The sequence below is a fragment of the Phocoena phocoena genome, chromosome 10 (genome assembly GCF_963924675.1).
Source record: "Phocoena phocoena chromosome 10, mPhoPho1.1, whole genome shotgun sequence".
Lineage (NCBI taxonomy): Eukaryota > Metazoa > Chordata > Mammalia > Artiodactyla > Phocoenidae > Phocoena > Phocoena phocoena.
In genome coordinates, this window is record NC_089228.1 from 44,377,329 (window position 1) to 44,393,564 (window position 16,236).

The 16,236-nt window shown below is 45.7% G+C and overlaps 1 protein-coding gene across 2 annotated transcripts in view; it reads left to right on the forward strand.

The window, feature by feature from the left end:
• The first annotated feature begins 766 nt into the window (after window positions 1-766).
• Window positions 767-16,236, forward strand: part of ENTPD3 (ectonucleoside triphosphate diphosphohydrolase 3) — a 33,371-nt gene continuing 17,901 nt past the window's right edge. The window contains exons 1-4 of one of the 2 annotated variants that reach the window (XM_065885602.1): window positions 767-776; window positions 1,582-1,633; window positions 4,981-5,108; window positions 12,977-13,094. In XM_065885602.1, the coding sequence (XP_065741674.1) occupies window positions 1,594-1,633; window positions 4,981-5,108; window positions 12,977-13,094 (286 nt within the window). In that variant the 5' untranslated portion in view covers window positions 767-776; window positions 1,582-1,593. Of the gene's footprint in view, window positions 777-1,581; window positions 1,634-4,980; window positions 5,109-12,976; window positions 13,095-16,236 lie in introns of those variants that run through there. The other variant, XM_065885601.1, reaches the window with a different exon arrangement.

Consider the following 16,236-nt stretch of genomic DNA (forward strand, 5'->3'; position numbering starts at 1 on the left):
CTACCTGCTGCTGCATTAAAAACAGACTCCTGGGGCATCTGAATGGCTGCATTTTTGTCATCTTTCCTATTTGGCCTCTTCCAGGCAGTGCTTGCCCTGAATTTTGGCCTAATGACACATATATAAAATGCAGTGGGGGAGAGCACTGCTCAGTAACCAGTGAGACTGTCCCTGGGCATAGCCAAGGTGGTTCTGCTAAACTATTTGAGAGGGAACGTCCCTGTATTACTTTGCTCTCCTGGTCCAAGTGACCTAGGGACAAGTCTGCTTACCTGCCTCACCCCCAACATCACAGGTATTTACTGGTCTCGACTTCCCAGAAAGGTGGGGCACAGGGCCCACCTGTGCATACCCACGGAGTGCCCAGTCTCTGCCCTACCCTTCCCCCACTTCCCCTCCACTTAGGCTTGGGGTAACAGTGGTGGAAACTAAAAGACAGATCAAAAGGCTCTTGGCCTCGACATCGAAGAAGGCGGCAGGCAGAAGACATCGCCCCCGCCCCACCTTCCCCAGGTAGGCTCGGGTGGGATCGCGGGTGGAGAGCCAAGGCCTCGCAGCGCCTCCCGCCCCTCCCCACCCCCACTTCGGGTGGTGATGAACTAGAAGAGGTCAGGTGAAGAGGTGCTTTGCCTGGACCGGCGCAGGGGTCGGGCCCCGGACGCGGCAGCCCCGCCCCCGTCCCGCCTCGCCCCGCCTCCACAGGAGACTCCTGCGCTCTGGCCTCCAGCTGGCACTGCGGCAGCGCCAGTCGCCTTCCTCGGGTCGTCTGTGCACAGGTAAGGACAGAGGTCCCCGTGTCCGAGCCGCCGCGGAAGGAACGGGAAGCTTCGTGAGTCTGAGATCTGGGAGGGAAGGAAACGGAATAGGATTCCGCAGGGGGCTGGAGGGAGGGACCGAAGGACGCGAGCCCCACATCCTCGGGCGGTGGGGAGGTGGTCCCCGCCGTGCCGGGAGAGGTGGACACGTCTTTACCAAGCGCTTCCTCGGGTCCGGAGATGGGCTGGGCGTTTGGATGCCTTGGCTGTGTGGAGACGCAGCCCAGCGTGGGGCCTCCAATATCCTGGGGCGCTGGATGCCGGGGGCCCCGACATCCTCTTGCAATGGTCGCCAGCCAGCAGCCACAGATAACCGTCCTGGATCTTGAAAGGGCGACCTCGGGCTCGCGGGCCGCGAACACACACACAAGCTTCCCTTGCTGGTGTGCTTTGAAGAACAGCCCTTCCTCAGACTATGAATGTTCATAATAGGTGGAGGATTTGTTCTGCCCCGGGAGGTGTGTACCGGTGGGAAAATCTGCAGGAGAAGCTTGACTTCTTAGAAATCTTTTTGAGTTTAAAATTCAGCAAACCCGTTCTTCTTCCTTTCCTTGCATGGGGGGTGGGTGGGGGGTGGGGGGAGTTGACCTTAGAATGTAAGCCCAGCTTTGGGTCTGTCTTGGAAGTTCTAGGTTCATCTGTCCCCCGGAAGGTTTTCCTTCGGTAGAAGTGAAGTGGCTTTGTATTTTAACACGGTGCAAGTTTTTGGAACTTCGTAAGTCAGGGGCCACGAAAGCTCTGTCATTCTGTGTTCTCTCACCTGCAGCTGGAAGGAGAGATGTTCACGGTACTGACCCGCCAACCTTGTGAGCAAGCAGGTTAGTATCGCTCAGCAGGCAGCAAATGTGATTTTGTCACATCACCCGAGAATCCCAGCTTCAGCCCACAGTTCTTCATCCATGTCCCCAAGCAAATGACGGTTTAACCTCTTTGGTGTGAGACAGTGCTCACCGGGCTTTCACCACCGGCATTCCACAGATAAAAGTAATTCTTTTCGTCAAAGCAACACAAAACAAGGACTAACATGCTTGTTTCGCTTAAATGGTTTTTCCGGTTTGCATAATCCATTAATTTGGCCCTTGTCGTTTCCCTTACCCAGTTGTGTGTAAGGTCTGCTTTAGAATATTGTTGATTTTGTGATGAATTGTAAAGCGCTTGGAGCTTGCCTCTCTTTCCATCCAAGTGTTGTTTCTGGCAAGGCGCCTACAGCATCCCCCCTGCCCCCACCCCTGCCATGGGTCAGCGTTGTTACCGCTGATACTGCAGGCACATGTGTAGAATGCTCACACACACACTCACACACACACACTTCCAAGCTTGCTCTTCCTGCCTGCCTCTGGAGCACATTTTGGAGTTGCTCATGTGGAAACCCAGAAGGGTCTGGCCTCTCCACTTTCGGGAGGCACCTGGTAATTACAGTGTTTGTCCAGCCCTAATGACAGCACAGCTCTAGGCTGCATTCCCTAAATGAACGAGACCTGGTCTAGTCCATTTTGCTTTGTGATAGGCTTTTCTGCTGGGGCAAGGGTTTGCTTAAGGTAATCATAGCTTTTTACCTGAAAACTGCTGAAGTACAGAGGACTTAGGAGGCCAGCCTCCTGGCTGTGGTCAGGAGACTGCTTATGTATCACCCCCACTCCCGCCCCGTGGACAGATGTTCTTTAGTGGTGCCCCTAAATTGGGTATTCAAAACACTTTGAAATTTTAACACAATATACTGTAAGGTCACACATACAGACTAACTTGTTACATTCCTTCCAAAGGACAAGTTTAACATGGCAGATTAAACCTCTACCTTGTCTTGTTAGGGGAAGAAAAAAAAATCCCTTAAACTATAACTGACACTGGCATATGCATTGTTTAAAAGTTGATGCAAAAATTTGCCTCTGTGGATAAACCGGTTTCTGTCTAGGTCATATCCTTTGACCTGGAATCACAGAAAGTTGATCCAGGACCCCTTTAGGGGTTCTTAAGGTTAAATCCAGTAGCTGGCCTCCCTCCAGGTGCTATGACAAACGATTCTGCAATGAGTAACTTGGTGTACAAGTCATTTAACACACTCAGGGCTAGTTCTGTGGAATAAATTCCCCAAAGTGGGATTTTGAGGCAGCTGGTATACACATTTGCAATTTTGATAAATACTGACAAGTCCCCCTCCAGTTCACTCCCAGTGACAAGGTAGGAGAATTAAGGTGTTACATGACCACCTTTGACATCAGGAAGTGTCTGTGGCAGCATCTATACTGCAGGGGAATCAGCTGAGGTGGTAAGAGTTGGCTGTTCTGAGCTAGTGAGACCCACTGCATGACTGGCCTCCCCAAGTAGTGAGCATTGTGATGAGACTGGATATTGAGGCTGAATCTAACTCTATATGGTAGTATATACATGCTCTTTTTTTTTTTCTTCCAAGAAAATGTCTCCTAGAAATAATGAAGGAGTAGTAAAGCATAGGTTATGATGATCTAAAAGTATATGTTCTGGAATAGGACAGGATCTACCCCATTGCTATTCAGTTGAACTTTCTGTGATGGTAGAAATGTTCTGTAGCTACACCGCCCAATGTGGTAGCCACTTCAGGTTACTAAACACTTGGAATGTGGCTAGTGAAACTGAGGAACTGAGTTTTTAAATTTTATTTCATTTTAATTGATTCACATTTAAGTACACAATTAGTGAGAGAAATATTTGGATTCTCTGAATTCAGTGATCTTCCTGTTATGCTAGTGTTTATCATATTTCAGCCATTTGAGTGTCACCACTTATGTTTATGCTATAATAGTTCTACCAAGACTATTATTTAGTCAATATTTTAATTAAATGTCTTTTTAAAAAATTAGGTATAATTTATATACAGTGAAATAGATAGATCTTGTGTCCCTAAATTAGGTATTCTTGCCTTCTGAAAGGATTATGTTTTTAGAACAGGGACAATTTATAAGAATTTTTTTTTTTTAAAGGGAAATTGTACCTAAGGAGCTGGTTTGCTTTGATTTTCAGTTTTTTCCAAAGAACTTTTGAAAATTTGATAAATTTTGAAAAATGCACACACCCATATACCCCACAATCCTATTAAGATGTAAGAGCATTTCCATTACCCCAGAAAGTGCCCACATGTTCCTTCCCAGTGGATGCTTGCCCCAAACCCTCATGCAATCACTGTTCTGATTTCTGTCACCTGCCTGTTTTAGAACTTAACATAAATGGAATCATTTCAGAAAGTTTCTTTCTTTTCTTTTCTTTTTTTAATAAGTATATTTGCTACTTTATGAAATTTTCACTAGCTCACTGATTTTTTAAGACCCAAGTAAATATTTGCTCATAATCATCTAGTTAAGAAATATTAGTTTAAATTTAATAAGTAGAAATAGCCCATTATGATACATTATATATTACTATATAATGCATATAATTATATAATTACCTTTATTCAGAGGCTATATATTTAGTTGAAGACTATTCATATGCTACATTTTTTCTTTTGCTTTTAAATGTACAGATATAGTTTACATAGATAGATATAGTTCTGATTAAAATACAAATACCAGAGATTATATGACCACTTTGGGAGGGAACACATGGATTGGGGTCTAGTTACTCTTTGTGAAGATGTAGGGGAGACCCTATGCCTTTACTATAGACACAGGAAAAATGACTGAGGTTGAATTCTTACTGGGAACCCACATATCTTAGGAATTCAAACACGTTACTATTTGCTTGACGATAAGTCATCATGTACTGAACTTTATAATCATTGATTACATCTGAAATACAATATGAATTTCTTTTTATTTATCTGAGATTATTTTCAAATGAAATGTTATATCACTTGCTTTAATAGAAAACCCATAGTTTTCAAATCTACATTGAAACAAATGTTATTGTAAATCATCTCAGGGATGACCAGTAATATGCATAACACACTTTGGGAAATACCAGAGAACTAAATCATGCATATCCTCCCTGCAAACACTGGTTTAGTCCACTCTTTGGAGGAAAGATAAATGGGTATTGAGCCCAGTTGCTGCTCTAAAAGTATTGGTCTCACTAAAGCCAGAGGAAGTGACTTATGCATGCGGTTAAGCACCCAGTCCACAGACTCTACAAAGAAGGCCAGGACCTTGTTCCCAATTCCCCCTCATGTGTCTTCTGGGTCTCCCCATTTTAGGCCTCAAGGCCCTCTCCCGAATTTCAGCCATCATCACCTTGGTGGTCTTGCTTTTGAGCATTGTGGTGCTTGTAGCTGTCACACTCATCCAGATTCACCAGAAAGAGGTTCTCCTTCCAGGACTGAAGGTAGGTGTGAAGGGGTTGGCACTGAAGGGAAGAAATGGGCTCTGACATCAATGGTTCTAAACTCATGAGTTAGAAGAGAAGAAAATTATTGCCCCTTACCTCTAGCTAGAGCCAGGGAAAGGTGGGGTAAGAACCCAGGGAGAAAGACTGGACATGCTGGGTTTGTGATGTTTGAGGTGAAAGATTGATACTGGTGACACCTTCTCCTAGGACTGTGAGGTCTTGCTTTGACTCCTGACTGTTAGAACCAAAGCTAGACTCTGTAGCCAAGAATTATAGCTGGCTACCAAAGATTTACCAGCTTGTCAGTTCCTCCAGATGATACAGATTGCTCATGAGTGAAGACCAGGAGACCCAGGCTCTTCTTCTGGCCTAGCCTGGGTAAACAAAATCAAGGACCTGAAAGGACTTCTTGAGCTGTGTTGTGCTACCTCTGTTGAGTCTAGAAGTATGCCATGATCCCTCTGACTCTTCCCCCACCAAAATTACTCAGGACCTTATGCTAAGTTCCAGAAGCCTCTCTCAGCTCTTGATAAGTCCATCCCCAAATGGATGTTCTCTGGTAGGCTGAGAACTGTATGTATCCCTTCTGCCTTAGCTATTAAAGGTGATAGGAGGTGATCCCATGAGAGACTGTCAAATGAAAGGTGAAGAAAGTCAGTGAGTCCTTCAACCTTTTTGGGTAGAAGTCAGCAAACTTTCTCTGTAAAGGGCCAAACAGTACACATTTTAGGCTTTCAGAGCCGTTTATAGTTTCTGTTGCATATCTTCTTTTGTTTTTGTCTTCTTATGACTCTTTAAAAATATGAAAACCTCTCTTAGTTGGACAAGGGCCATAGAAGCCATGTTATTTGAATCTCATTTAGTATCTATCCTTGACCTTAGAGTCCTTTCTACATCTTCCTGCTGTTAGGAAGTGTTCAATGGCTATATCTGAAATAGAGGTTTTTAAAAGGTAAAAAAGAAACTAATATTGCCTTGGCTGCGTGGGTGAGTTTGCTCTACCATCCTGAGTTCACTTGTCTAAAGGATTAAAGTAAAATCTTTTATTTATTTATTTATTTATTTTTTTGCCTTCACCATGCAGCTTGTGGGATCTTTATTCTCTCACCAGGGATCCAACCTGGGGCCCAGGCAGTGAGAGTGCCAAGTCCTAATCACTGGAACACCAGGAAATTTCCTAAAACAATTTTTTAAAATTTATTTATTGTTTTTGGCCGCGTTGGGTCTTCATTGCTGCGTGCAGGCTTTCTCTAGTTGTGGCGAGTGGGGCTACTCTTCATTGCAGTGCTGGGCTTCTCATTGCGGTGGCTTCCCTGTTGTGGAGCACAGGCTCTAGGTACGTGGGCTTCAGCAGTTGCAACTCTCAGGCTTAGTAGTTGTGGCTCACAGACTCTAGAGCACAGTCTCAGTAGCTGTGGCACATGGGCTTAGTGGCTCCACGGCATGTGGAATCTTCCTGGACCAGGGATCGAACCCATGTCCCCTGCATTGGCAGGCGGATTCTTAACCACTGTGCCACCAGGGAAGTCCCTAAAATCTTTTTTAGATAATGGAATTTGGTTCTTTTATAAGGTATTTTACTTAAGAATCTCAGCCCCCATGAATAGCATGAATAAAAATGAAAAATAAAAAGCCTTATGCAGCTGTCTAATGTTGAGAGGAAACAAATTATCTGGTTGTCCAAAGACATTAGCTAAGGCCTAGAGAATCTGTTTTCCCAAGTTCCAGACACTGCCTTCTCCTATAAACTATATAAAATCAGGATTGCAACTAGGGGAAATAACCATCCCCTTACACTTTGTAAATTGCTATTCGGTTGAGTGAGCATTTTTCCCTGAATTATCGCACTGAACTCTTCTGCCAACTATGGAAGGTGGACAAGCACTGTCACCACCAGTTTGCAAGTGAGGAAACATAGGCTTGACCAGTGGATGGCAGGACCAGAACTGAAACCCAGACCCTCTTGTTCCCACGGCTCTCTTCACTTACTTCCCGCTGTTCCTTGATCCTAAGTTCTGAACAGGGAACCCAGGAGGAGATATTGGCCTCTGCTGGGAAAACACATCCTCCTTTGCACAGGAGGGGGAAGGAGGGAGGATGGATGCAGAGACAGGAAGGTGCTGAATTGGAGGAGGGACGTGCCTCACAATTGGGGGGAAGGCTGGTTCCACTCTTAGACCCCAGTAACCATTCTTAGACCCCAGTACCACCCTTAGATCCCATAAGTCAAACGAACCAGCTCTAGCTGTGTTCCAGGTATATCTCTCCGTGGGACAAGGGAATGTGCCCACCCAGAGTCGTGCTTCCCTTCTAGAACGTGTTGTGGTGCCTGAGACCCCAGAATCCAGGGTCTGTGTGGGGCTCCTGCTGAGGGCAGACCTCACCACTGGTCTGAGGGGTGGTAAAGGGGCAGCTGCTTGCAGGGAGAGTAGACAGAGCATGCGTGTGGGGTCTGAGCTAGCCCACCCTCTACAGTCAACATACAGGTGCATGAGGCTGTTTACTCTATGGATTTGCCTGGGGATGGGAAGAGGACAGGTGGGGGTGGGGCAGAGCAGAAGTCTTCATTTATAAAATTTTCCCTCAGGCCCTTTAAAAGTGAGGGATGAGGGGGTTTCCCTGGTGGCGCAGTGGTTGAGAGTCCGCCTGCTGATGCAGGGGACACGGGTTCGTGCCCCAGTCCGGGAGGATCCCACATGCCGCGGGGTGGCTGGGCCCGTGAGCCATGGCCGCTGAGCCTGCGCGTCCGGAGCCTGTGCTCCACAACGGGAGAGGCCACAGCAGTGAGAGGCCCGCGTACCGGGAAAAAAAAAAAAAAAAAAGTGAGGGATGAGCTGGTTACAGCAGTTGTTTTGGGAGATGAGAGGTAAATTCAAACTGGAGGGATATGGAGGAATTAGAAGACTTGAAGAGTAAACTGAGTACAGAAAAGTGGGACCCCGAGCAGTAATGGAGGGCAATGTTGAAGGAGGAGACCACACATGTTTAGTTCTGTGTCAGAGGGGTTCCCCTCTTCAAAGATGCCTGTGCAAGATGGTCATCTGGGGGTGACCCCAGGAAGAACTGTGGGGGGATGGGAAGTGAGACAGAAGGGAAGGCAGCCAATGGAGGGGCTATTACCCAGCAGGTTACCACTGTGGGCAGCTGGAGCTGTCCTGCTAGGAATTTCTGGGAGCCAGTGCAGAACTCTCACCTCAGGGGTGTCCTCTGCCATGGGCATATAGAACATCTGCCTCACAATCATCCTACTCAAGGGTGTATTTACACACCAGCTTCCATTAGTCATTGGTTGAGGGCTGCTCCCTGGGGAACATTAGCTCTCTAGTATTTCTGGCATATTGTGGGCTCGGGTAGGTTCAGCCAATGGAGACAGCCTTCAGGCAGGTAGAAAGTGCATGGTTGGACATCACAGTGGTAAGGTCTGAGGGCTTGTAGGCAGGGAACCCTCAGTGACCGTTCCCTGTAGATAATTATTATTCCCATTTTGAAGATGAGAAAACAGGAACAGAAAGGGCAAATAGCTTCCCACGGTTACACAGATTGGAAATAGCAGACTTGGCATAGAAGGAAGAAAAGAGAGCAGAGAACATTGGCCTTAGGCAAGGGTTTGGAAGGGCCAGCAGACGTACCCTCACGAATTAGCAGACGGTTCAGAGAGGGGGTTTTTAATCTCTTCAGAATCTTGCTGTCAGGCCTCAGTTGTAGGGGACAGGAAGTTGTATAACACAGGAATATTGGCTCAGAAGGCCCATTCTGCTTCACTGAGTGGGTTAGTTATAAGAAAAGACAGATGTCCTGGGCCGGCTGAAGCAGAAGCAGAATGACAGCTTGGAAGGGGGCATTCCACATGCAGCTTTTCTCAGGCTGTCCAGAGACCTTTCCTTTTGTTTTGCAGTGTGTGCTAGGGGCAGGAAGGGCAGTGTGGAGGTGGAGACCAGTGAATATAAAGGCTTTTTCATTGTTTATGTTTTCATACCTTGAGCCTTGATTTGCCTTTTTGTGTGCTGCTGACAGTTGGTTTTGAGGGGCCAGCTCCACAGTGGCCTATCTGAGGGGCCCTGGAATGTTCCTCAAGACCCACATGAAAAGTTATGATATCTGGCTATTAAATCCAACGTTGGCCTACCTAACCTTGGTTCATCTGAGTGTAAAAGCGGAACTATTAAAACTTAGCCAACGGTGGAAATATCCCCAGTCCCTTTTTCACTGTCACTGGTCTGACCTGCTCTATCAGCTTGAAGAGTAAACATGATGACGTCGCCTTTATGTTTCACTCAGCACCCCCCACCTCAACCCCACCGCTTTATTATCACTAAGTCCAATATCTTCCTCTTGAGGTTTCGCCCTCCTAACTGCATCACAGTTGTTTAGAAGCCCTGGAGCTTCTCAGACCCATCTGATCAATACCCCACTGCCACTGCCGCTCGCAGCCACATGGTGCCACTGTTGAAGAGGGGCCTGCAGGGTCCCAGGTTTCAGGGACACTGCTTTTCTGCCAGTCAGAGCCCCACCTTGGGTCACATGACTCTCCAAAGCACAACAACTGGGCCAGGCTGTGTTAAAACCATTTCCTTCTAACTCTCATCCATTCTCAGTCATCAGCCTGGATATCTGGTGCCCTGTGGCCCACCTTGGTTTACCTCTTGGAGTACAAGAGTTGCGTAATTTGTTTTTTCCTTTCCAGAAGGCCCTGGTTTCTTATTCAAATTGGTGATTCTCTTCTCCAGCCAGATCTGCACACCACTTAACCAAGAGTTTGCTTCTGAGGGTCTTTTGTCTGAACAAAGAAAGTCTGCCGTACCATATCAGGCACCTTCTTATTAATCAGTCACCCTGTTAAGACTTGTTTTCCTTGGAACTCAGTGAAAGCACAGGGGCAATGAGTACAGGTTTAAGAGTCAGTTAGACCCCAGCTTGATCCCAAGTCTGTGACCTTGGCTAATTATTTAACCCCTGTGAGCCTCAGTTTCCCTATCTGTCAAGTGGGGATGATGATAACACCTGCCTTATAAATGCAAAACTAAAGCCCTTTGTGCAGTGCCTGGCATATTATAAGTGTTCGCCAAATGTTTATTACTACCATTATTCTCATTATTATAGTAAGAGTAATAATGATGATGACGATGATAATGATAATAAAAATAATAATAAACACATCTAAGAAAGATGATCTTATGACCTTTGCTTTTGCTTTTGTTAGAAGCTCACAAAGTTCTTGAGTTTTGGACAATGGGGTTCATATGTTTCCTTTTGGTTCACCCACCGACTGTATCTTCAGTTCCACATCCAGACCATGTTTGTTTGTTTGTTTTTCTGACACTGCATTAAACAGAAGGTGACTTAACGCTTTTCATCCAAACATCACCCACCTAGCTGAACTGAATGAAATTCATTCTCCCCTTCCCCCTCCCTCCATGGAACCGCAGTGAGTTGCACTGATCTAGGCAAATGAGCTCTGAAAACTGATTAAAGACCAATCTTTTCACTTTTGAAAATGCCAGTGAACGATGGTGGGGTGGGGGTGGATCATCTTAGTGCAAAGTAGCACTGGGCCTCAAGGCTGCCCCTGTCACCACATCAGCAGGCGCCCAAGGGGCCGCCATTTCTCCTGCAAATCTCAGAGCAAAGTCTCTGGCTGCTGCCCATTCTGGTGAAAACTGAATCCCATTTTCCCAGACTTACAAATGAGGATGGACATTCTTCATTCTTTCAGATCTTGGCCCAGCAGCCTCGAACATTCTTCATGAAGTGTTGGGATAAAGAAGATTTGGGGACAGACAGGCACCCTCTGGAGTAGCTGCCCTCTTATGCTCTCTCTCCTCTTATCAGTGCCAGGCATGGAGGGGCTGGTGAGCAGGTCAGCAGCAGAGGGAAGGAAAGAAAGCAGACTGATACAGAGGCTCAGACCTCTGGAGTGCCTGGTTTCCTTCAGTTTCAACCTGTGCTTTAATCTCACGGGGAGCCTCTGCCTGGAACAGATTGTGAACAATGCCTCCTCTGTTTGCCATGGGGGGTGTCATGTCAGGATCCCAGGCAACACACATCAGATTGAAGAGCTGAGGTGAAGAGGCTATTCAAGTTCAAATACCAATGTACACAGGATGTTCTATCTTAATAGAATGGAAAAGCTGGAGTAACATTTTTTTATCTGCTCCTATTTCAAATGAAGCAAGCATTCGTGATAGAAAGTTTAGAATCAGGGGATTGGTTAAATCAACTACTGTACATCTCATAGTGAATGTGATGAATGGCTTAAAAATCATGTCAGTACTTTTACCGGTAAGGAAAGATGTTCATGATATACTTTTATTTATTTATTTACTTACTTACTTATTTATTGGCCGCGCTGCACGGCATGCGGGACCTTAGTTCCCCAACCAGGGATCGAACCCGTGCCCCCTGCAGTGGAAACGCGGAGCCTTAACCACTGGACCACCAGGGAAGTCCCCCATGATATACTTTTTAAGTAAGAAAAAAGCATTGGAGAAGATTATGTGTACTGTAATCCTGTGTTGATTTAAAAACATATGTCTAAACACATGTGTATATGTAGTTGTATGCACAGAAGACCGTTGGAAAAGATATAAAACAAGGTGTTAAAACAGTAGTTGGATTTGAGGGGTGTTATTCACTTTTTTTCCTCTTTTTCTTGCTTTGCAATTTTATTTATTTTGCTTCACTGATTTTTCTATATAGCCTGTATTTATTGAGCAGCCACTAAGCATCAAGCAAACGGTCTCCTATTTACTTCTGAAAGGAAGTTGCCTGAAGATGAGGGAACCCAGAGAGGTTAGGTCTCTCATGCAATATCAGAAAAGTAGGAATCCATCTGATGTAACCTGCCTCCAGAACCTAACGTCATCTTCCCCTCTGGGACAGGCTAGGCTAACTCAATGGTGGGGGAATTGGGGAAAAGATGCCACCCAGAAGCCTCTGATGCCCTGGGCTGATTCCAAGCCCAACCAGATAGTGACCTAGGTCAGCGTAACTCATTCCAATGCCCCTAGGCTGCTAATGAATGCTCCTTCCTAGGCAGGCCTGGTCCAGGGCCTGGGCTGGGCCACACCTTCAACTGAAGCTCCCTGGTACCTGCCTCAAGCTGCGTGTGATGGCTGGCAATACCCTCCTGTCCATTTGTTCACACACGTCACCTAAGTGGGATAATATGTCAACATTCGTTTGTATTTTAGTTTTTTCCTCCTTAAGCAGGAATACTTTCATTCTGAAGGCCAATGCAGATATCAGTGTGTCACTCCCCTGTGAGGACTTCCTACCTATGGTTTCCTTTTGGTTGTTTATCCCAGGCTGATAGGCCTGTAAGTTTGGAGAATAGAGGGCAGCAGGTGACTGACTATTCATTGTACTCCTGAGACCAAGGTGGCTTCTGACCGTGTGCCTCCCCCCTCCCCCCCACAGAGTCTGGATGAGGAGGAATCAGGAGACTGTCTTTGCATGCAAGATCTTTGGGGTACTCATCTTCAACCTTGGCTGCATACTGGAATCACCAAAGGAGCTTTAAAAACTGTTGGTGCCTGGGTCCACTGACAGAGATTCTGATTTAATGGGTCTCAGCTGCAGCCTTGGCATTGGGAGTTTCAAAAGCTCCCCAAGTGATTCTAATGTGAGGCCAAGGCTGAGAACTGCGGTCTAGAACACTGGACCCATCTCCCCCCAACCCCTCCATCCAGAGTCCATGGAGACAAAGTTGGTTTAGAGAAAATAGTTTTTTTCTTTTTGGTCAGCTCCTACCTAAATGAAGCAGTGTGGGTTAAGCTCTTGGGAGGACTCAGGGTTCTCGGTGGCCCCCTGGGAAAAGGGGTCCTCAGATGCCTGTCTCTGACTCTCCCTCCCCGCCTTTTATTCAGTATGGAATCGTGCTCGATGCCGGGTCTTCCAGAACCACAGTCTACGTGTATCAATGGCCAGCAGAGAAGGAGAATAATACTGGAGTAGTCAGTCAAACCTTCAAATGTAGCGTGAAAGGTAAGGCCCAAGGGAAGAAAGGGACTGTCCTAATGTCCTTCAGAGGCCTGCAGGAGTCCTGAGATGCTGCCCAGAGGCAAGGACTGAGCACTGGGCTGGGTGTCAGGGAAATATGAGACTTTGAGATGGTGCTGCTACTCATCAGTACAGTGACCTCAGGCCAGTCCCTTCCCTTCTCTGGGTTTCAGATTTCTCATCTGTAAAATGGTGGGGGGGGTGTCAAGAACTGTGAATGGTGTGAGATTCTACCCTGCCGCACTTTCATGGATGCTGGTGGAAGACCCAAGACTCCTGGGTCAGAAACAAAGGAGAGTTTATTACTCACAGAAACAGCTGTAGCCCGAGTATCAGCATTTTCTTGTGCTGGTTCTGAGCCCCAATTTGCACAAGATGATGTAAAAAGGGCCAGATGGTACCTGCTCACACAGTGGGTTATGTTACAGAAGAGGAACCCTGAGATTAGGGAATCTGAAACATTTATAATGGGTACCTGCCTTTTGCTCTGGAGGGAAACACTATATCTTCTGAGCCTGTTCATTATGCAAATATCCTTGAAAAAACAGTCCAGAAAAAAGGCAGTCAGTGCCCTGCTCATAATGCATAAACATGAGAAACTCAAGGAAAACTGTATTCCAATAGGAAAATTATATTCCAGTTGGCTGTATATGATGGGGAGGTGGGTAGGGAGAGACAGACAGAGATGGACAATCTGTAAACCAGTAGGCGTTTGTGGCTCTGTTCCAGTAAAGCTTTCTTTATGGACCCTGAAAGTTTGAATTTCATATAATTCTCAAATGCCACAAAATATATTAAAAAAAGATTTTCCCCACCATTTAAAAATAATGTAAGAATATCTTAGCTCACAGGCTGTATAATAGAAGGTGGTGAACTGTATATGGCCAGTGAGCTCCCGACCCCTGACACAGAACAGCATCAACATCTTTAATGACCCTCCATGCACTCCCTGCCTCCTCCACAACATATTCAGAATGTTAGATTGATGGTTTACTTGTTCTTCTTTAGTTTTGTCCTTATGCATTTAGTTTTTCCTGGTTTTGAAAATGGAATCAAGCACATATTTATTTAATTAGAAGCAAACATTTATTCTGTAATTTGCTTTGTTCACTACCACTGGGTTTTTAAGATTCATCATGCTGCAATGAGTAGCAATATCTGGTTCATTTTTACCTGTTGATGAATATTTGTGTTTCCCTGGTGACTAATAAGTATCTTTTTATATATTTATGACTTTATATTTCTGTGAAATGCCTGTTCATGTCTTTTGCTCATTTTTCTACCAAATTGCTTGAATTTTTCCTTTTGAGTCCTAGGAATTCTTTATCTATATTCTGAATATGAATGCTTTACTAGTATTATTATCATATTGTTGCTAATATCCTCTCACAGTTTATGGTTTGTCTTTTTAATTTCTTCATGATGTCTTCTGAGAAGTTCTTAATTTTTATGTAGGTACAATTATCAATCTTCTCCCTTTTGGTTTGTACTTTGTATGTTTTATTTAAGAAATCCTTCCCTATCCTGAGGTCATAAAGATATTCTTCTATCAAAAGTTTTGGACTTCCCTGGTGGTCCAGTGGTTAAGACTCCACGCTTCCACTGCAGGGAGCACGGGTTCAATTCCTAGTCAGGGAACTAAGATCCTACATGCCGCATGGAGCAGCCAAAAAAAAAAAAAAGTTTTATAATTTTGCCTTTTACAATTAAGCCTTTAGTCCACATAGTCAAGCCCAGTTAGTGAGTGTGTATGTATGCACCACCCTCTTTAGAGCATTATGATCTTTGACTTGGCCTGGATCTTCCCAACCAGTATGTCCTGAATGGGTTAGAGGGATACCCTCAGCCTATAGGACAAGTTATAGACTCTGAACCAGTCCTCCCAACCCAAGCAACCTCCTTCATTTCCCTCAATGAGCTGCCCAAATAGAATACTTTCTTGCAAGTGATGGCATGGAAAAAGTTGAAAAAAGCAGAATTAGCCTTTCCCATACGGAGACCAAGAGTCTTCTCTGTATAACCAGGGTGCATTCTGATCATCTGCCCTTCCATGGAGGGCACCAGCTCGCCTTCCCTGGGATATAGGTGTCACAGTTAAGATGTCCAGACAGAGTCTGGGATGCAAGGGAGTGATTAGCGATCCACACCCATGGAAGGAAGGCGGAAGAAGGAGGATTGGACAGAAAGAGAAGTCAGATTGCAGCCCAGGCCTGACAGAGCTCCAGCCAATTAGAGATGTCCTGCATTGGGTATGAATGGCCTGAAATGGCTGGGCTGTGGTCCCCCCATCACTGTCAGTCATTGGATGTTGCCATCCTGGGAAGAAGATGTTGAGCAAGGCAGCTCTCTGCAGCTGAGGCAAACCCCAAAGGAGCTAACCGCTGAGACACTAAGCCTTTCTTTGAAGAGGCATCTGCATGGCACCTCTCTGGGCTCCTCACAACAGGGGACTTCCATGTTTTCTGAGTACTGCTTGCATTGTTACCCACAATTCATAAGCGGCAGCACCGTTGCTCAAGCTTCAGCCAGAGATCCCATCTCTGTTCTCCTAAATTCTGAGCCATTTCTTCACCCCCAAGCATGAAAGAGGATGCTTTCTTTAGGAAAGAGAGACCAGTCACTCCAAGTGGAGAGGATAGTGTATGACAGTGATTAAGACGTCACCCTATCCCTACTGTGGGAACTCTAGAAAATTATCTAACCTCTCTGAGTCTTGACTCACTTATCTCTAAACTAAAAAGCATAATAATAGTAATACCCACCCCACAGGTATTATTTGAAGATCAAATGACATAATATATATATAAAGCAGGTAGCAAATCCCTGGCATACAGTAGGCATTCAATAAGTGTTAGTTATTATTAATTATGGGGCACCACACTTTAGAGTTCCTGGTGGATATTCTTGCTAAAAGGTTATTCTAACATAGTTGTAAGATCTGCCTCTATACCCGGGAGGGCAATTCAGCGAGGTCAGTCCTGATGGCCTCGGGCTGTAGAAAGAGGTGGCACTTTCATGGGGAGAGACCCAGGCAGTCTCTCAGGGATAGGGGCCCTTGGCCCACCCTGGATGTGATTTAGGGGAGGGGCAGGGTCATGGAGCCCACACCACATCCATAAATGGATCT